We start from the raw sequence: 22,000 nt of genomic DNA, 5'->3' as shown, positions 1-22,000 counted from the left end.
AAAGACCAGTTTGCTTACTGATATTACTCTTGTATAATTATGCTTAGTCTCTCCTTTTTATCCTGTTTCCCTGAGGACATCTTGATGAGCACTAAATTAGCACTGATATTTTAGGACTGCCTTTAATCCTGTTGCAGAGAAGGTTTATCGGAAACAGCGTAATACGTGAAGTGAACACTTGGTGTTGGAGAAGCCAGTGCCGTCTACAGATGCAGTACTTCTCTCAAAAACGTCATACTGATCTGTATTTTTAGTTAATTTTAAATCCTGCCTTTGGGGATGTGATTTTATGTGTTTTGTTTTCCCCCTTCCCAAAGATATGGAAGAAAAGAATTGAAACAAAAACATGACAACTCTTCTTTAAAGGGCTATTAAATCTTCAAATGGAAGAGCAAAAAATTGCTCTTAGACTAAAAAGCCTGGGAGTGATGACTGGCATTCTCTGTCGTGTGAGGAGTATATAGAACCTGTTACGTGTGCAACTAGTATTATTGATATTTTCATTATATCTTGTCTTATCAAATGATTTCCCAAAGCTTTTTAACTAGTTACAAAGTTCAGGATGACCAGTCTAAGCAAAACTGGCTGTGTGGTGCATGTAATGTGAAGGACTTATACTTCTCTCTAGTGTTACACTGTGATTCCTATGTTTTCACTTTGTCTGACCAGGCTGCTGTGGAATATAAGTACTTAGGTGACAATAACATTAACATCAAAACTGGTTTGTATACCGATAGGAATGTGATATACAGTTGTCTTAATGGCTGAGTGGAGGGAGAGAGATTCTTGAAGCAAGAAGTTAAGTAGAAAAAAACCCTGATATCCATCATGCTGAAATAGTCTTCTACTTCATTGTTTTTGAATTTGAAATAAAATGAGAAATGCTTCTGTCAGCTGAAACTCTTGTGCAGTATTTCATCTCCTTTCCCTCTTGTGTTCTGTCTCTTGGTATTAAATCTGTGTGCTTCAGTGAAGTTATTTTCATTATTTAAATTATTGCACCTTGTTAGACCATCTCTGAATGACATCAGCAGCAATTACTTACCCAACAAATCGGTTGAACTTAGTTTCTAGAACTAGATTATAGTATAGTACCGTATCCTTTTCTGTTACTCTTGGAAAAGTTTTAGTACTTTAGTGTTTGTGACTATAGTTCCTAACCTTTGTCTTTCCCTGTGTAAAAATATGTTTGGATCCTTGGTCTTTATTGATGTTTAACCTCAAGGTTACAAACTTAATTAGGCATAATGATATCTACAGTAAACTACTTTTTTTTTCTTAAGCTTCAGATGCTTAAAAGTATTACTTGAAGTGGTTGACTTAAATCTTTTTGTATAACTTCAAGAAGTAACTTTATCATATTTAAAAATGAGATGGGAGTGACAAATGTTACATAGAGAATTCTTAGATTCTTCGATGCCTTGACTGTTTTCTCCACACTTCTGAAGTGGAGCGTTGCAGCAGATTAGCCTGTTCCATGGTCTCTTCAGTTGATGTTCTGACCAGCTGCTGATGATTTAATTTTAAAATTTGCTATGCGAGCTGGCCTCATAATTGAATTGTGACTGTGCTAGCCTACAGACAGGAATTCAAGACTAAGTGCATCCAATTTATGAAATAATTCGTGAGATGAATCATTTTCTGCATATTACGCATCTAGCAGCTGCTTCTACTCTGAAGCTTTAGTTTAAATTAAACTCCATTTATTTATAGGTAGTTGTGAAATGAATAATTCACTTCTGCTTGGCTTTAGCCTTCAAGACACTATTGCTTGTGCAAGAAAAACTTAAATGTATTCTAATCTTGGCAGCACACTGCACTGTACACTGTAACAGCACTGCTAGGTGGTGCGTGCTTCACACAATAACTGGCTTTTGTCAGTCACGTCTGCGTTCCTCTGGGGTGTTGAACTGAGAGTTTAGCTATGTGTTAACTACTACTGATAGCAATTGCAGTAGCAACTTTTGCCTCCCCCTTCCTCTTTACTTCAATTTGATTCCTGTATTCTGGCAAGGAAGCAACAAGAAGTGGGAGCTGCTTTAAGCACTTAGCAAGTGGAGAGAAATGGTGCAGGGCTGGTGGTATTCTGCTCTTCGTGTTCAGTAACCCAAGGCTGCCATCACCAACGTGATTGCCAATGTATATCTCAGTGTATATCCAGCTTCGTAACCAGGAGTGATGGTATCATCTAGCATCCTTTCACTTGTTCATACCTGATGCTTTCAGGTATTTGGCTGCTTAGGTAACTCCTGGCAGACTTTGTGTGCCTTCCTCAGTGATTCAGAGCTGCAAGGTGTTGTGTGCCTCTAGTATGCTGTTTCACAAAGCAAGGTGGGTAAAAGCTCATGGCTTTCTGAATACTTCAGGGCATTAAAATTCTTTTTGTTTTAGGGCTTTTTCAGAGTGGTGGTAAAGCCATCGGATGATGCGTAGAAGGCAAACTTGCATGAAAAAGCAGGAAAAAATGTGACTACCTATTTCTGTGTGGGTCTGCTATGAAGTTACTTATGGAAGTTCTCAGGCTGGGAATGTTCCTTTGGGGAGAACATCAGGGAATAGCTCTCAAGCTGAAGGGTTAGTAAATAGAAAAGTGATGACAGCAAACTGCAAGAACCAAATTCTTAACCTCCAAAATGGAATAGCTGACCGACTGACTGTGCTGTACGTGAACATTTGGTACCAAAGTACCCAGATGTTAGCTACTGCATGCCATCTTTGAGATTTCTTTTCGGATCTGAGAATATGAGAAGCAGTATGTTCATGATCAGTGCCAAACATGTTGGTAGAAAACTGTTTTGAAGTATAAAACTAGCCTTTGCAGGAACGTGCATACGTATATAATCATATATAAGGACTCCATATGGCTTGCATTCATCTGTGAATGAATCTGTATGAACAAGGGAGGGCTATCTGATACGCCTTATGTGGCTTTCCAAAAGTAGTTTGATAATGATCCTAAGCAGAGGCTCTTAGGTAACTGCAATAGGAGGAAAGGCCTTCGTGTATGTAAAGAACTGGTTAAAGATTGACCAGATTGTCCCTTGTTTTCAGCTTTTACTGGTACTATTAAAATGCCCCTGTGGAGCTTGTGTTTATGTTTATGCTTCTCGTTTATAAACTTCTTGTCTGGAAAAGATAAGAGGTTGTGAGGGGATGCTTGGCTTATCTTGTTATCTAGGGTAGCAAAAATGAGAGCCCAGTGTGAAGAACTGTACTTCAGAGTGTGTAGGAGGTTAACATAGTGTGTGAGGCTGCTCTTGTGGAGTGGCACATAGGAGATGTACTGAGGAGAATGAACTTTAATAGTGTTGGAGCTGTTACTGCTTGAGTAGGAGCTGTAGGGGATGAAACATCTGTGGGTATCTAAATTCAGTGTTCAGCAATGGTTATGAGTCATGTAGAGAATGCAAGGAGTATCTGGAAAAAGGATCAAACCAGTACAAACTTTTCCCATGGACTTATAATACATTTTATCTTCAACACTTTGTGCAGCACTGGCCTTCCCTGCTTTGGGTGAAGAGGTAATATGACAGGAAACACTCAGAAAAACAACTGAAATTATCAAAACTGTGTTCAGCATGGAAATAGTAATCCAGGTCAGATATAACAGAAGTCTAAATGTGAAGTGGCACAGGGAGAGGGAACAGTGATCCTCCCTCCCCACCCCATCTCTTCCTATGCGAGAACAAAGGGTCGTTACTGGTAATTCACAAGTGACGTGTTCAAAATAACAAAACGAAGCATCTTTTTTTTTTTTTTTTTTAACAGCATAGCTAAACTGTGATAGTCTGTACCTCAGTATATCATGGGTGCTGAAAGCCTATGCTTGTCCAAAAAGCAATTTGAGAAATTAATGAGTGTAAAGTTTTAAGGATGATGGATCAGGAAATTGCAGGAGAATTTGCTGGCTGCTGGGAAGGTGTTCTGGGGAATCATTCTTACCTGCTAATTTTGGTCCTTACGCTTCTAGTGTTGGAGTGTGGGATACCAGTTCTGTTTGTATGCGATCTGTCTGGCTATATCAGTAAGTTTACTTTGTAACCTGCGTTTAGAAGTGCCCATGGATTAAATGGTCATTATGCCTTCATAACACTGGAGGGTTGTGGAGTGTGATGGGTTAGTGGGTGCCTCACTATGCAGGGCATGGGAGTGGTAGGAGTGTAGGAATCTGCTGCAGCTGGCTTTTAAGAGGCTGATGAGACTATTAGAAACTGTAGCATGGCTGTTAGTTTATTATTAAGCATGGAGCTTAATTAGTCTTTATTGGAGTGCTTTCTGTACTATTTCTTACTACATGGAAGTGTTAAACTGACGGAGAAGATGGAACTGGAAAAATGTCATTGTATCTCTTCTTTAAACAGCAGTTGTTTATGGCTAAATTCAGCATCTCAAATTAAATAGATTTAAAAGATGAGGTTAAATTTTTCCCACAAAACCGCAGGGAAACATTGCCTTTAGTACAGGAATGAATTCACAGTAGTTACTGGGTCAAAAAATTCCTACAATGATTATTCTCTTCTTTCTCATATCGTTTTTCAAATGCCTTTCTTAATGAAGACAAAGGCTGGAAGAAAGGGGGTGTTAAGTGCTCAAAATGAGTGCAGAAAAGCTGTAGTTGCTGCGGAGATGCTTTTCCTCTTCCCCTCATGCCCTCACTAGGGAGATATTACACTCCCCTTCGGGTAATATACACTAGATTTTTAGATGAAAACAGTATTAAGCTACGTAGAAAAAAACACCAATCGAAGCCGTTCTGTAAGCAATGATTGTTCATTGCCATTTCTGATAGGGAAGGATTACTTTAATTGTCAGCAGATACAGTGGAACTATCAGATGAATGTTAGCGCTTTGTATTTCTAGGAACAAATGTTTGTGTCATGTCACAGCTCAAGGGAGAGAGAGAGAGAAAAGAGGATTTTAAGGTTTTTCTCCCTCTGTAAATAATGTAAGGAATATATGATGGCCATGTTTAGAAATTGTAGAAAAATGTTTATTTTAAACATTGCACAGCATATGAAGTTTGTCGATACTCACAAGGTGGCCTCAACAGTGTGATGTGTGGTGGAAGCTCATGAGCTTTTGTCTCCTGAAATGTCTCATGAAACTGTAACAGTGGCTTTTACATGTTCTCTTGGGAAAGTGTTTTAGAACTGCTTGTGGTGTTCAGTGATTGGGAAAATAACTCTACTGCAGATGAGCAGAGGTATAAGAAGTCTATACAGCAAATATAGGACTTAAAATATTTTCGGATAAGCATACTAGTCAAAAAGCTTGTTATAAGTCTTAGAAAATGTCCATCAGAAAAATGCTTACAACTTTTTAGCATAGCTCTTGATAGGCGGTGTGTTAAAATCACCAGTGTGTGTAGTGTGGCTGACCTCACAGGGGATGGGGTGCTATGCTAAATATGATCCGTGTCCCCTCCTGTGTGTGACTGAGCACAACCAGCCAAGTGACTGACCGTACTGTGAAGTTAGAAGGCCTAGCGATGCGCTGTTATCATACTCGCTAGCTTTCCAAACTTGTGGAGTTCTGGCATAATGAAACAGCTTAGGAAGAGCCCACGAGTGAAAGTTGGTTCACAGCCAGGTTTAAGTGGTTTGTGCTTGTTGATTTGTTTGGGAAGAAGTGCAAAAGTTAAATGAGTGAGCTTAAATGGCAGATATTAGAGTTAAAGGACCTCCTTGAATAATTTATTTTGATTGACAATGTAGTCTTTTGTCTAGACAAAATTGTACTACGTGGGAAACAGAGCAACTTAAGCAGGGCTGAGGGAAAATAGAAACCACTGCTGAGCTGAATGCTCCAGCAGTCTAAATAAACCTTTTCCAGTCTGTGGCTTGCCAACTACTACTGCTCCTAAGTTACTTCTAAGCAGCATGCAAATAAAAATTGAAAAGTAAGCATAGGGACAGCCTATGTAGAAGATTTAGGAGCTGCTCATTTTACTGGGAAAGCACTTTGGAAGCCACAAATCAGGAAGGCTGAGACCTCATCTGTATCATTTAAAGAACAATAAGCATAAGTGAGCAAGTCCTTGCAGCTCTAGCTGGGGTGGTTTAAGAAGTTGCTGCCTTACGGATTGTTACTGCCCTTCAGCGAAGCTGCATTAAATGCTTCTGTGAGAATCAGTCCTTGGCTCTGACGGTAAATCAGTCGCATCTGTTGCTGTAGCTGGCCGGACTGGCTCGCTGGTGTGGTGCATTGGGAGTGCTCTCACAGCTGAAGTTGTTTCCATCTTCGTGTATCGGTTGTGCATCGCAGTCTGTGCTTGCGGTGTGGATCAGCCCTTGGGACCGTGGCTTTCTCTGATCTTTCTTCAAGCTGAAGGCTGATGTGTCTTCTCCGTTCTTCTCCTAAACGACAGCAGTCACTCATTTCAAAAGGCTAAATACATTTGGTACTACGTAATAGATATGGGATGTTTGCAAGTCTTGTTGTAAATCCATACCTGTTTGAATGAATTTGTTGGGGAAGGAATGTGTTACCTATTAACTTCTGCTCACAAATGTAGCAACTCTGTTTAAATTTCTAAGTTAAGACTTAATAAAGCTTCTTTTAATGATAGTTCACAAAGATAGTGAAAGACTGCCAGTGAAAACATAAACCACGTTTAAGCTTCTTCAAACTTAATGAGGACTGAAAAAAATAATTCAAATTCTATCTGGTCTGTAACGGAGAAGCTACCCACGGTGTTGTTAAGTGGGCAGGACACAGTCTGACAGCTATTTGTTTTCTCCTTATGCTGATTCAACCCTGGCTAGCAAATCTGAAAACAAATGTCACAATTTTTTCTTTAGGAATTTGAGTAATTTCAAGCTCATGTTGCAAATACCTAACTTGTGACTTCTAAAGTAGCCTCAATTCATAGCTTGGCTTATTCTTCCAGAGTTTGATGCTGTGTTAGGTGTCTGTGCTGGAGTGCTTGTACAGCAGCTTGGGCTGTCTGGGGTGAGAGAGCAGATAATGAAGGTGCTCATGAAGTCTCCTGTAGACATGCAAGCAATACTTCTATTCAGTGCTACGGTTCACTGTAAACGAGCTGCAGGGTAAACCGTGACTGAGGTTTGACTGACCTCTGCTATGCTTTATGTCATAATAATTAACTCAACATATTTAGCAGTCAGCAAACAAAACTGAAGTATGACTGTTGTGATTTATCTCAAATCTCACAGCTTTCAGAGTAAGGGATAGAACCACTTTTTTTTTCTTTTCTTAAAGCTTTTGTTATTTAAACTTCACAAATAGCAGGAACACCTATAGAGTGTCTACATCAAGGCCTCTACCCCACAGTGAAGAGGTGCCTTCTCCAACCTCTCACTAACAACTTGGAGGTATCTTGGTGTAAGTAGACAAAGTACACGAAAGAGGCAAGAGTGAAATACTGGTCTGTCAAAAGTGGCTTGTGGCAACTCAACCTGACAGCTCTCTCAGGCTGGTTTCTAGGCAGAGGAAATGTATCAGACACTGGCTGTCTGTGTCCTGTATCATGCCATATGGGATCTACTAGGAAAACTGATGAAGTTGGGAATTGGTAATTGATTTAAAACAGCGCTGTTGGCTTTGTCTTTGAAGGGGATGACATTGGGCTGGAGGGAGAGTGTTGATGTAATTCTTAATGGGCTGATGTCTGAGCCAGTATAGGGGGCTTTCAGCGCTCTGTGGAAAAAGTGTCTGAGCACTGATGAAGAAAAAAAGATAAATATTGTTATTCTAAATCTTAAAACCACTGGACACCCATGAGGAGTCAAGTGCACCTGAATTTGATCTTACTTCTAGTATAAATTTGTGTTACATGTTTTGGGACGAAGAATGAGAATCTCTGCAAGTTTATTGCTTGACAGTTTCAAAGAAGTAAGGCTTGGATGTAAAAACTGACAGACGGATGAGTAAGCTGATGATGACAGGGCAAGAAGAAAAAGATAAATGCTGTTTCAAGGTACATCAAGAGAGGTGGTTTTCCCCTAAAGAGTACCAGTGTCCTCGATTACTTCTGAATTCCAGAGGTTCCTTCCAGCTTTTAGAAGGATAGTGCAATGATCCTACTTGCTGTTCCTGAAGATAGTTGTGATGTCTCTCTCCTTTCAGTCATCTGAAACCTCCCAAAGAGAGGAAGCTGACAATGATTTTGTCCAGTTCCTCTAGCACTGCTGGATGTATCGCATCAGATGCTCTGGGCATGTGTAGCTTCAGCTTCCTTAGTCAGTAGGGACTTAATTAAATCTAGGTATTACAGCTTGAAATGGCAGCTTTATAGTGTTAGCAAATTACATACTTTCTGAAAAGTTCACTTGAATGTTTAATGAGTTACTGTTGGCAAAATACTGACTGTTCCTGTAAACTGCCCTTGTCTTTGTGAAGTTGCAGAACGCAAATGGAAGGGTGCATGACTAAGCTGTACATAGCAAAGGTTATTGCACAACTGAAGGTAGAGGTGAAACGCAGGATAAACATTGCTATTGCAGAAATCTCGTGGCGAGCATAAGTGTGTCAGGGTGTATTTGCTCTGCAGTAAGGTAGGTACTCAACAAACTTGTGCCTGTCAGTCTTCCTGTTATGTTTGTTAAGAGTTGTTTGTTGCAAGTCACTCCATAGTGCTAAGTGTTTGATAATAGTTTATGGAGTAACTAGGCAACATTTTAAGGATAAACACAAAATATAACAGCATGCTTCATCTCTGTAACCGGATCTCTTTCTGTGCTTATCGGACCAGTAGGACTTGGTTTACAGGAAAAAAAAAAAAAAATTCTGAGCTTGGAGTCAAAGAATGGCAGATTGTCAGACCACCTGTGTGTTTTATAACCTAGGTAGCATTGATGACCCAATCCTGTGAATGCTCTGGTAGCAGCAAAATCTCTGCTGATGGGAAGGTCTCTTTGCTCCAGGCAGTGACCCATTTTCACAAAACTTGTCAGGAATTCAATTTTTAAGTGTCCTTGAATAGATTGATATTTGAGCCTGTTCACTTACAGTAGAGGGCAAATATACACAGATTTTTTCCAAGCTTCACATCCACAACAAACAAAGCTATCGACCAGGGAACCAGCCTTCTCTTGGTTTATGGGCTATGGCACCTGAGTATTAAATATTACCTAAAAACAAACAAGAACTCTCCTTTTCCCCTGTACCACTGTCTCTTTTTGGAAAGACAACAATTTTCCCCACTTGAGAAATGTCAAAGAAGTTGCCCTCTTCCACCCCAACAAAAGCAGCAACTTCTTTTGGTTCTGCTGCCTACAGAAATGAGGCTGGCATTTTATCACTGCTGAATAGGTATTTCGTGCTCTGGAGAGATAGCAGGAAGGGCTCTGACAAAATGAATGATCTGGAAGAGTATTCATTGGGTTTTAGGAAGGGACAACCCTTGATGTACCTAAAGGGAAGGTGCTTGTAGGAAGGGAGGTGGGATTGTTAGACAGTAAATGTTTGTATGAAGGTTTGACAAGAATTGTGGTTGTTGTCAAAGTAATCAGAGATAAGTTAGATCTGACAGCATGTAACACATCTCTGGAACTGTTTTCATAGATTTGCCTATCTGTTAAGCTAAAAAAAAATGGCTTTCTAATTGGACAGTTCACTGTGTGGGGTAGCTCCGCATGGCTTCTTCCAGTAATTCAGAGTCAAATCATGAGGTGTAAAGGCAAATCTGGGCATTTGCAGTATTTAGAGCAAAGGCAGTCGTAGGGGCTGGGCATCCGTTTCCTTGCAAGATCTGTTCTGTAATAAAACTTCTGTGCTTGCAAAGCTATTGCCTTTGTGTTTCGGAAGAAAATAGAAGACAGATTCTTCCTTTTCAGTTTGATGATCTTGTATCAATTTATGAATTACTATAGTGTGACCAAAGCAGAACTAAGCCATGCTTTTAAGAAAAGCTGCTTTGTTAAAATACAGTAATTCCTTTGTAGACAGACTCTATAGCTTTGAGCTACAACTTTTCAGAACATCCTGACTGAACCAATTACCCAACAAATGTGTTTAATGTACATCTGGAGCCTTCCCCAGTGTTAACAGGGCTTTTGCTAGGTCTAGTCTGTTAGGGGGTAAAAAATAGTTCCATAGTTTGGTGAGAGAAGGGAAGTGGAATAAAATGTTTTATAATCTGACAATCAAAACTTCATGCGTTCTGTTATATATGCATAGTAAGGGAAACATCAGGATCTATTCTTACTGGATTTTTCAAACAAGAAATACAGCAACTCTTTTGCAGCCAAGCAACAGGTTTGTTTGAGGAGCTGCCAGTTACTGTTTCCAGAGCATATTCCTCTGTGGAGACGAGAGCGACGTAGGGTTAAGAGTGTAGGGAAAAATGGCTTTCAGAGCTGTAATTTTTCTTGTCCTTCTTGAGTTCTGGTAATTCTCCTCGGCCTCTCTTCAAAGCATTTGTACTGTTCACTGTTGTATGACTGGGTTTCCCTAATGTGGCTGCTGCTTCTTGCGTCAGTAAGATGTCTTTCAGCTCTGTGGCAGTAGGTGTTAAACACGGCAACTAATTCTTACCTTGAGGTGTGAAAGTCAGTCTTCCTTTGGATGGACACAAAAGAAGGAGGAGAGCAAGGGTGAAAGAAATGCTTTGATGTCTGGTACTTCCAGATGCTAAATATATAGCTTGATACAGTGTAAGCCAATTTAACGATTAGCCGCTGCCAAAAGAGTAAGTCCCGCTCTGGTTATTTGTTGCTCCATCTCCTTTCTGCTGACTGCTCTCCCCCCCCACCACCTTCTCCCTTTTAATATATTTCTATAGAATTAGTTTTGTGCTAGTATGACTCCTGGAACAACTAATTGTAGGTGGGGGTGACTACCAGTGCTGGCTCAAGGGGAGGCACTGTGAATGTACGCTGGGGAAGGAGGAGGTGGCACCTTCTGCTGGGAGCAGTGACCTGGTGGGGAACAGTTTGTGGCTCACCTGAGCTGGGGACTGTGCTTTTGTGGTAGCTTTAGGGTGACCAGAGCATGGCTAGCTGGTATACGAAGTGGTTCTATCACTTTCCATGTGCTAATTCCAGTGTTTAGGTGTCCATGTTATAAACTGGATCAGGGAGCTGATTTGGTGCAAAATGAAACTTTTCTAAAAAAACTAAAGGTTTAAAACCAAAGGGTTGATCTTATGATGCAGCTTGAATTAGGAGCTTGGTCCTCTTATTTCATCCTCTCCCACCACATACTTGTCCTCATGCTTATATTCATCTGACAGAGTTAAATTGACTTACTGAGTATCTGATTAGTGAGCTGAGTTGCATTAACCTATGATCAGACGAGCACCAGAGTCTGTTGAGAGGACAAACTGTGCTGTTGGTGTGGCAGAAATGTGACATGCCATTCCCCTGGAGACTGGAAGTTGTTAGTTTGCTCAGCCTTATAATGAAACTGTATTGGGCTATGTGGGAGTAACTTGAAAGACGTTTATGCCGATAGCAAAATTTTTGTTATCTAAGTTGTCTTATAAGTGCTTCCCCCCTCCTCAAATCGTTTACTTTTGTGCTCTAAATATAACGAATCTGTTGTGATTGTCCAGAGCATCAGCCGTTCCAGACCAGCACACTTTCTCACCCTTTGGATGGAGTAACAGAGACAATGAATGTCAGACTTGCTGATGCTATTCATGAGAGTAATTTACTTATTTCCTATTTCCGTTGCTCTAAAGGTTGAGGATGAGGATTGTCTGCTAACTTGTTCTGCTTTTTTTTCTGCTGCAATTTGCTTATAAATCCTAAGGGATTTGTTGAGTTGATCTAGTCTTTATGTATTCCTACAAATCTGTTTGTCTGATATCTCTTTGCTAGAGAGAGATGGTTTTGGTCTATTCTTAAGAATCACAAGACTTTATATATAGAAACTTAAGTGCTTTCCAAATTTTTTTCCCCAGGTTTCCATGAACAATCACCTCAAAACTCTGAGGATTGCTATTAAAACTTTTACAGAGGATGGCAGATTATTTTTAAGACTTAGGCAGGTCTGTTCTCTGTCATTTAAAAAAAGCCTTGTGGGCTGTTTGCCCTTGAGATTGAAGCTGGGTCACAGAGAATCACACGGTTTTTTGAAAGTATTATTGGGATGTATGTCCAAAGATGAGAAATTTAGTCCTCCTTCCCTGCCCCAGATAACAATTCTTGCAAAAGTGCCAGATAAGGGCTCAGGTCTTTCAAAAGACAGACTAACAGATATGTAGCTAGTGCTCTGAGGAGCCTTTAGGAAGGGGACCAGCTGCTTTTGAAATGAAAACTACAGATAAATTGTGTTATTGGGGGAGGATAAAATCAAAACAAACAAAACATAAATAACTCTTCCATGTTAGTCATTCTGTCAGAATCTTGTTCAGAATGAGTCTGGAGAGATCCCTTTTTCTTGGGACAAAAGGCATCTGGTATTTGACAATGCATAAAGCAGCATCCTAAGCCTTCAAGCTGTATTTTTCTGTTGTTGTTGGCCAGTTCCAGCACCTAGCACTCAACTGTTAGCATAAGTAAGTGATCAGAAGGCAAAACTTGAAGTTTGCTGTTGTCTTACTTCCACTTTCATAGTTTGAGGGGTTCAGAGTCCAGATGCACACAGAAAAATGGATGTGGGGTAACATACTTCAGTACCAGGTAGCTTACTTTATAAGATCTGTGTCAATTCAGGCTCCTGGACCTAGAAGATAAAAAAGCTTTGCTGTGTTTGCTAGAGACTCTTTCAGTGACAAAAATACATACAACTGTCTGGACTTGGAGGCTTTCTCTAGGACTAATTGAGTAAGAAAATTCATTTACACAGTGTATCTTGCTTGTTGTGGAACACTAGCTTTGTGTGGTAAACCAACAGGTAAAATGTTATGATACAGAGCACTGACAAATACACAGTGCCTTCAAATAAACTACCTTCAATTTCAAAGAGAATGTTACCTGTGTTCTAAAGTTTTTAAGAAGTTATAAACTGAAGAGCTGTAGTTTAGAGGAGACTGTATTTGTTGACAGTGGTCTAGCCTCAGAGACAAAATTACAGGGAGAAGTTATTCTTGGGAAGTGACAAAGGGGAAAATCAAGTTGTCACTTTAGAAAATGTCTCAATAAATGTTGACGCTAGGAATATTAACTTTCCACTCTACTCATGGTACCAACTTGGCGTTCGTTCAGCAATTTCTTCTGAAAGAGCAAATGATTTATTTTGTCCTATGTCATCTTGATTTGTTTGTTGGAGTATGGAGTAGCTTGTGAAGTGCCTGAGTCGCTGTTAGCTACCCCTGGAAACAGGTCAGGGTCAGAAACTTGCACATTTTTCTGGTTTATGCTGACAGCTGGGCACGCGGTACGTCTGACTGCTGCTGGCAATCCGGGGTTTGTCTCCTGCTGGTACCAAAAGTTATTTCTGATAGGACTAGCAAGACCAGCTGTAGTATATCAAAACCAGAAGAACACAAACTTTTTCAGAGTTTTCTCTTAATGTTTCTGTTGTCATACTCCCACTGCTTTTGCCTACTTTCAGCTTTTATTTCTTGCAGTGACAGGCTTCCCCCTTGCCTTTTTTTTTTTTGTGGGTCTGTACAGGAGTTGCTGTACATTGTGCAGATGTAGGAAATGATCCATCCCTGCACTCTTGTCAGGAGTACCACCAACGTTTTGAATCTTATTTTCTTTCCCACTGTTTAGAATCTAAACTAATACTTTTCTACTCTACTACTACAATCATTGCTCTGTTTGTTAGCCTGTAGGTAGGACTTTTGGAGGTACCATCTGCTTGCAAGGCACAGGTAGTCACGGGGGTGCAGCATTTGAGTTGTGCTCCTGGCGAAGTGCAGCCCCATGCAGTTTGTCTGCACAGTGGCCAAGAGGATCACTGGTATTTCTTGCCACTTTTGAACCAGCTAGTACAAGGGGTTTAAAGTACAACTGTTTACATATTTTAACATCTTTTGGTCAGAAAGCACCTTGTATTTTCTGTCGTATTTGGTGTTAAAATGTAGTCTAAAACTTGCCAATGGTGCAGTCCACAAACTTCTGGTTTAGCCAGCTGTGGCAATATGCAGTAGCATCTGCCTGCTTTGAGGGCGTATCCTTCAAACTTTCTATTCATAAACTAATTACAATAACCTTTTTTTTTCTTTTTTTTTTTTTTTTTTTTTTTTTTTTGCTGAGACCAGGTCTTTTTTAGCTGGTTTGCTTTTTTAGATACATTGCATCTGTATGAACATAGCCTCTTGGTCTAAGGAAAATTGAGACTGCTGTGTAGAAAAGAGATCTCGGATCTTCCTTCCTCCAGTACAGGTTTTTGTACACTTGTGCAGCGTAGAGGGCACTGATTCAGCTCAACGGACCAAAAAAGAGTTTGTCAGGCAGCTTTCCTGCTCAGCCCTTGGCTGTGCTACAGATGACATGAGTGCTGGCACAGTCGGAGGAAGGGGACAGGACACGACTGCCCCTTGAACAGCAGCCTGTCTTTATTTTGGCTGCGCACCCTGGTCGCCAGGCTCCCTGGCAGCCCGTGCTGATCTAAATCCAGGCGCCTGTCTCTCCCCCCATCGCCAGTCCTGCCTGTCTGTGCTGAAACCCGCATTTCTGCTGCGCGGCAAGGCCGCTCAGGGAGCGGATGTAGCTGAACATGAACTGGATTTGTGTCCGAGTTGTTCATCAGGCAGTGCAGTGGGGGGAAACACAGCTCGCTGCTGGATTTTTAATTGTTTTTTTTTTTACGTGCTACCTAGCTAAGGTTGAAATTCTGCTTCAATACTAAATGTTATGCAACAGCACTGTGAACTCAGCTCCTTGCATAGGTAGGATGACTGGTTTCATACCGTCTGTGAAACTCAGCGGTAATTTGCAACTCTTTAACTTGAACAATAGTTTTTCTGGACCCATTTAGAAACAACGTGAAGTGGTGTTCACTTTACTCTGCTTACCAGAAATGGTCACAAATGTATTGACATTGTATATATGGACATAGATCTGCTTCAAACCTATTAAATGTGTGGGGAGGCTGCCTTACAGCAACCAAAGCTCTCTGTTCATCCTGCTGGTACTGAACTGCGTCCTAGAAGGAATGATCATAGAAAAATAACAGAATAATGATAAGAATAATGATCGTCACGTTACCAAGGGTGTATGCAGAGAATGGCGGGGAGTCTAACCTGTAGCCCTGAGCTTTACACTTGAACAAAATGCAGCCTGGTTTTTATTTATTATGATGTAATCTGTTACAAATTGCCAATCAGAACAGAAAACCTGTTTGAAGTTCTGAGCTTGCGGGAGGCAATTGTGGTGTTCTGGAGCTAGTGACAAATAGCTGGAGTGTAAAAGCAAGATCTTTGTGATGCAGATTTATGGAAAAGATGTTGAACTTGTTAAAAACTCAGGCTCAGGGGGTGGAAAAAACCTTTAACTGAAATGTTTCACTTTTTTGCAGGTATATTTAAACATTTTGATTCTATGATTTTTAATATTGAGTGCATGATGTTGAAATGTATTTTGTAAAGATCCTGTAAAGATTTATTTATGAAATAAATCTTGCAAGGATATAACTGACCTTCAGGCATTCTTTTCAAAGGTCATGAACATGGCAGTGGGTGTCAAAAAAAGTGCTGAGCCACACCATATTGCGGAGTTTGGCTCTGTTCAGTATTTCCCTGGATGTCCTTTCGACAAGTCTTTTTAATGAATAAGCTAAATTATGGAAGCACTTTAGGCTTGCATTTTCATTTAGAAAAGAAAAAACAACTGTAAACTAAAGCACTTGTTTACTGGAGATGTTAATTCTGTTTCCACGTGTCTGGTTATTAGTATTCTGTACTTGAAACTTTTTTTTCCTTGCTTGATTTTAAATAATGTAAATAATCTGGAGAAGGGTGCGTGCAGAATAAATGATGTTGGGCCAGCTTTGTCTGAAAATATGGTTGAAAAGATTACCGTGAACTATTACTAAATTTAACTAAAATTTTGGCTTTATTACATGAAATCACGGAACTCTTAGGAATGTCTAAGCTGTGTTTTAGGGGGATGTGTGTGTGAACTCGAACGTTTAAGGGGTATTCTTAAAATTGCTTGGGAGTGTCCTTAGAATTGTTAAGCTGAAAAGCTGCATTTTAAAAATATTCATTTAAAGAAACTGTCTTGCAAATTACAGGACACTGTAAACAAAAACAATAACTGTGTTTGTTTTTTATTTTGCAGATCGTGAGGACCAATCAATTCTCTGCACGTAAGTGAACACTTTTGATTTTGATTTTTGGAAATCTGTATTGTGAAGGGGGTCTGATACAGCTGTAGTAGTCAAAACTTGATCTTTAATTCTGACAGGCGGTGACTAATGTAGCATGAAGTAATATTTAATGTGAGTATATGTTCTTTTAATACTGTAATTCACCTTATTGAAAGTTTTATAGGCATGTGCCATGTAAGAAGTGTCAGTCAAGAGATCTGAATCAGAAACAAAAAGCTTTAAAAAGTGTACATCTGTCTGAAATGCTGTGCTGTAACTACTCAATGTGTAGCACCCGAGGGGGATATGAATCAAAAGTTGGTCTAGAAACCCTGCTGAGCAACAGCTTGGATTTGGATCTACTTCAAACGGGAGAGCTCTGAACAAGTTGACACTAGGGTTTCCTCTTGCTTTCTCTGTGTGCACCTGAATTTGCCCCACCCAGGAGCAACCTTCTAGCTTCAGCTTAAATTTCTCTGGGATCTGGAAATGCAATGGTGGGATAGTCAGGAGAGTATGAATGCGCTTTCAGGCTTGTGAAGCTACTGAGCTGATCTATCTTTGCGCTGCTGTTAAAAGGAGGTGATCCAGTTTCCTTTCCTCTCCCACATAAGCTATGTGTTATGGCAGCCTCTTGTGCTAGTGCTGGGGGTTGGCAGCCAGTGTGATAAGCCCATTCAGGGAGCGAAGCTGGTAGAAAACCGACCTAGCCACAAAATGTTGCTTGTCATGAGTTCATTTCTCTGGGTCTGCACTCTGGGCTCAGGGGAGTACTAGCCCGAAGCAGGAGGTATGAACATGCAGGAGGGGAACTGTCGCTGTTGGTAGCAGCCTGAGGGTTAGGTTGGTTCATCTGCATTGTAAAACCACACCTTGGCTCCATCCTCAAACTGCTTGCGGTTAGCAATCTTGAGTATAACTTAGCATATTCAGTTGTCTGAGAGAGAGAGAGGGAAGACACGGTAGCTTGCATGCCTCTGACTTGGTTATGTGATCAGTTGGCCATACTGTGTGCCAGTGCATACCAGCTGCATTGAGGCCATAGTTTGTGAGGGTGCCTGCTTCCTCAAATAGCTCAATCGTTAGATTAGTTGCTGGAAAGAGACCTGGGTTCAGTTTCTTTCTTGACATGAGATTCAAATCTTCATCTTCTACTTCCTAAAAAAGTGCCTTTACTATCCGACTCTATACAGGACTGAAGGTGGATCCTTTCAAGCCATGCTTTTTTGAGCTAGGGATGCTACGAGTACAAGATTCACGGGGCGTAAGGATACAGAAGCAAATACTGTTCTGTAGCTGAGGTAAAACTTGATCCAGTTAACACAGGCTTGTCTAGGTTTGTGGTCTCTGCTCTTAGTACGACTTCTGTTTCCATGTGATGACTACTTCATGTGCAATGTACAAAACAGCCCTCAAAGCAGGGATGGGATCCCAGAGCGAAAATAAGTGCTTTGTTCTTGTGTGTTTGTGGATGCTTCAGCAGTGTGTGCTTGCCTCAGGTGAATTTTTTTCTTGAAGTAGCTTCATGTTTTGTGCCTGTGTGTGAACCTTGCCCTCCTTTACCTGGTCAGCTGAGACCACGGAGGTTGGAGTGGCAGTGCTACAGGATTTAGTGAATGTCTGATCTGTTCATTTGCAAATTGGAAAGCCTTTAAGCTCTCTTGCCTTCAATTTTGTTATTACCTCACCTGTAAGGTTACGGTAATCTTTTGATCCTTCTTCACTGAATAGGCAATTGAACTCTGTTTTATATCCGGAACAGCATATTTCAACACAAAATATCTGGATCTTGTGATAGGTACCACATCTTGGCTAGGTGGTTGATAAGCTGCTTGCTGTACATCCATTTGCAGAGACGCTTGCTTCCAGATGGTGAGGGATGGGGAATAGATGCACTTCCTTACAGTCAGACCTCGGGAGAATGTGACCATATCCAGTACTGAAGTCTGGAGCTGCTGGGGACTGCTGTGGGTGCAGTCCTGATATTAAGACCCTCAAGAGATGTCCCTGAGGACATCTCCTCTGTTGGACATGTGAAATGTTTGATAAATATACTACTCCTTGTAGAATTTCAGAAGCTGGTGCTAAGAAGCAGTGAACAATACATCTTCAATACTAAGTACTGAAACTATTAGTACTATGACGCTGGACAAGTTTTGCTACCTTTAATTCAGTGTCTTGGTTGTACCACTGCTAAAGGCTACACTTAACAGAAGCGTGGCGGAGTCTTAATAAAGCTGTTTGTCTGAACAACAGCTTCCAGGCTCTGTTGGCTGTCTTGCTGCTTTAACTTGCATTTCTTACTGAAGTACTCACGCAGCAGCATAAAGGAAAACAAGGTTAAAAAGGTCAGTGTCACTGAGCATGGTTTACAAGGAGATATGGATTTCATCAATAATTTGGATGATGTGACCTCAAAATGATGAAGAGTGTAAGGCATTGTATCTCCAAACTGGATGTACAGGACCAAAGAACATCCAGTCTAAGTCTTACTTTTTGAGAATATGAAGATACGTGATATGATAGTTGCTAGGATCCAAGGTGTTTCTGTTGTCTTGAAGCTGAACACCAAAGTTCCACCATAGCCCAGGAGATCTTGCTAACTCTGTGTAACCATGAGTACCATTTAGATGCTGACTATAAAAAAAGGAACTGCTGTTCGGATTAATAAATGCTTTTATCTTAAAATAGGTTTGTCTTAGGCTGCTTTTCAGCTGCGTCCAATTCAGAGAGAAGTGCCATCGAAACTATTTGTATTCCTTTGTGTGCACCTTTTGAACAAATGGACTACACAGCTGTCTGCTGCGGTACTGTCCCTAACGTGGTTTCCCTCGTGGGCTTTGTGGGGCAGCTGTATTCCTTTGTCAGGTTTGCATTATCTGGTTGGCTGGGATCTTAAACCCCTGTCGTGAAAAGGACAAGGCTATGGCAAACTCGCTTGTGTAGCAGGCCAAAAGGAGGTCTCATGTTTTGATCGAGGATGTTCAGGACTCCTCTTGCATTGCTGTTTCTGTGGTAGAAAGGTAAACGTGTGTGTTTCCCTTCCATGCCACCGTGTTCCATTGCAATGCTGCAGACACAGGCATGCATCTAAATTGCTGATGGATGGCTCTCCAAGCGTGCCTCTAAGCACATCTCTTATTTCAAAGGTAGTGGGATTACTTGGAGGTTTCCTGTCTCAACTTCATAACATGCTGATGTTCCATGAGGCGTTTGGGCTCCAACATGCCCTAAAGATGAGGAGTTTTGCATAAACTGGTGGTCTTAAACTTAATCTAATCTAATATTTTTGCAAAGTCAAACTTAATACTAGACCAGGGCGGGGGTGGGGAAGGAAGCTGCTGCTGCATCTTTCTGGATGCCTGTCTCAGCAGAACATCTTGTCCTTCACCTAACAATGGAAGCTGGTTCTTGAGGAGAGTGTCACTCATTGTCAATTAATATGACTGTCATTCAGTTCTCCAATCCAACCGTGATGCCACAGATGACTTTCTACCCTTGCTGTAGAAATAAGAGTTGTCTCAGGACATAAAATGGGGTACCTTCTTCCTCTCACTTTGTTACTCTCTGCTCTCTTCCTGTTTTCCAATCTGTCTTATATGGAACCAAATATAGACAATTTATTGCTGAGGAGACTAGTCTGCAGGGCTTTTTTCTGAGATAGTGGTGTATAATCTTAGATATGCACTAACTTACTTTCTTCTGGTCTTTTTTTTGTTTCATTGTGCCCCCCTCTTTGCCCCAACCACATCTGTTCCTGTAAACTGGTTAGTACTTGAGCCCCAGGGACAGAGTTTGTAGGGAAAACTTTTTGATGAAATTACTTCTTATGGAGAGGCTTTTCTGAGTGAACCAAAAGTAATTTTCCTATGTCTAGAAGGACTCTCCCTGCTCCATGGTGTAACCCTGATATCATCAGGTAGTAGTGATGAGATTTTTATGTGCCCTTCGGCCTTTCACCAACTGAAAAACCCAAATATGTGCACAGGCACATACACCTGCAGTTCCTGAATCTGTTGGACAATTCATCAGACCTTGGTGAAAGCCTGGTTAATGATGACATGAGAGGTGCTAAATGAACAATAATGGTGATAATTCCTTTTGAATTTTGGAGTTGGATGGTTTAATCTTGGGATGCTAACTGCTAGCAAATTGTTAGTAAGGTTGCTGGAGCTCTCTATTGCTTTTTAGTTCAGTTCACCAAGCTTTCAATTAAGAGAGAAACAAGCAACCCCCAAAATCGGCAGATCTCTAGGAAGCTAGACTTGACTAACTTCCATCTAATCACTCCTCTCTCCCTTGGCTGGATCATTTGTTTAGGATCTTCTGTCTGCAAATCTTAGTTTGCTGAAAAGGAAAATGCATGTAGTTCAGCAACTTCATGTTCATGCTAGCTTGTAAGTATGTTATTGGCTGGTATTAACACAGCATCCATAAGAAACCAATTACAGAGAAGTGGTGCTTGTGGCATGTATTTATTTTTTTTTTAATTTCTGTAAGATATGAATTTATAATAAACAACTTTGCAGGCTTTTTTAATTTTCTTTGAGAAGCCACAACTGATGGCGTTTTGCTAAGGTTTTTTTTATTTCTCTTTGGTTATGGCTGTCTGTCAGTGTTAAATGGGCATGCCAGGCTGTTAGAGGCTGATGACCAAAATGAAGAAATTTCTGTTGTGATACTCTAGGAATCTGAGAAATATTCAAACTTTGCCTGGCTTTGTTGACTTTAGCTGCAAGGCGACTTTTGGAAAGTAAAATATGAAAATATGCCGCACTGCACTTTTTTAAGTTAGTATGTTCTGAATTGGAGGATCTTACCACAAGCGTATGGTGTTCTCGAAACTGGGACGGGGCTGGATAAACAGTCATTTAGCAGATGCTTGCAGCCCTACGAGGATATCTAATCTGAATTGGCTTCAGTGGGAGTGGTGGGGTGTGGAGGGAATAGAGGCTGCTTATTAAAGGACAACAGCAGCAAATACCAAGCATTTTTGTATACAACCTCTGGCTGGAGTCCAGCTTGTAACATTCCCTAGACAACTGGTGGTGAGATGATGTGAAGCATCTAGAGATAAATGGAGGAGCTATAAAGCAGCGTTGTAAATAGTAAAGCAAATTACTGACTCTTCTGCGCTAGTTCAAACTATCAGTTACACCTCTTCGCTTCAGAAAATTAGCCAAGTGATTAAGATATCCTTTTAATTACAGAACTTGGCTGTAAATATCTGTTAACTTGTAACTGGCAGGTCTGCTCAGTTGTGTCTGAGAATAAGTGTCTCTTCTGTTCTTTGCAACTGCTGTTGTGAGAAGGACAAAAAACCATTGTTGAGACTCTTATGCAGTTACTTTCTCCTGCAAACAATTTAAGTGCATACGTTCATGTTTTGATGCTTTTTGTAAGTGACTGCTTTGTATGAAAGGAGGCGTTGCTGGCCACAGGACCTGTGAGCAGCAGGTTGGGATTCCTGTGTCTTGTGAGATGAGGCAGCTAGGAGAACTTGCCCAGGTGCCAAGGTGGTGATGCCACTTCTCCTTTGTGGAAGGACTTTCTGCTTCCAGATGAACAACTTCTCATCCCAGAGCTTGTTGCTGATCAGGAATGTTAGAAATAGACTGAAACTCCTAGGGCAGAGGAAAGGTTTGAGTGATCCAGGCTTCCAGCGTGGAAAATACTGGGTTTTTTGGTTAGTTTCCAGTAATTCCAGTCACAGAGATGATCTGTAATGGGATAGATGACACTAACTGCACCTGACCATCCTAATATATCCCAGATGCTTATCTTCACAAGTAGTGTTAGCTTGCAGTAGAGACTTTGTGCAGAGGTAGCAAGA

At 40.8% G+C, this 22,000-nt stretch overlaps 1 protein-coding gene across 1 annotated transcript in view; it reads left to right on the top strand.

Annotated features, from left to right (window-relative positions):
* Positions 1-22,000, top strand: part of MYH10 (myosin heavy chain 10) — a 101,249-nt gene that overhangs the window by 22,271 nt on the left and 56,978 nt on the right. The window contains exon 4 of the mRNA XM_086762608.1: positions 16,140-16,167. Coding sequence (XP_086618734.1) covers positions 16,140-16,167 — 28 coding nt within the window. The remainder of the gene's footprint in view (positions 1-16,139; positions 16,168-22,000) is intronic.

This window comes from Chlamydotis macqueenii, chromosome 18, assembly GCF_036417535.1.
Source record: "Chlamydotis macqueenii isolate bChlMac1 chromosome 18, bChlMac1.mat, whole genome shotgun sequence".
NCBI lineage: Eukaryota > Metazoa > Chordata > Aves > Otidiformes > Otididae > Chlamydotis > Chlamydotis macqueenii.
This window is presented reverse-complemented; position numbering and strand designations above follow the sequence as displayed.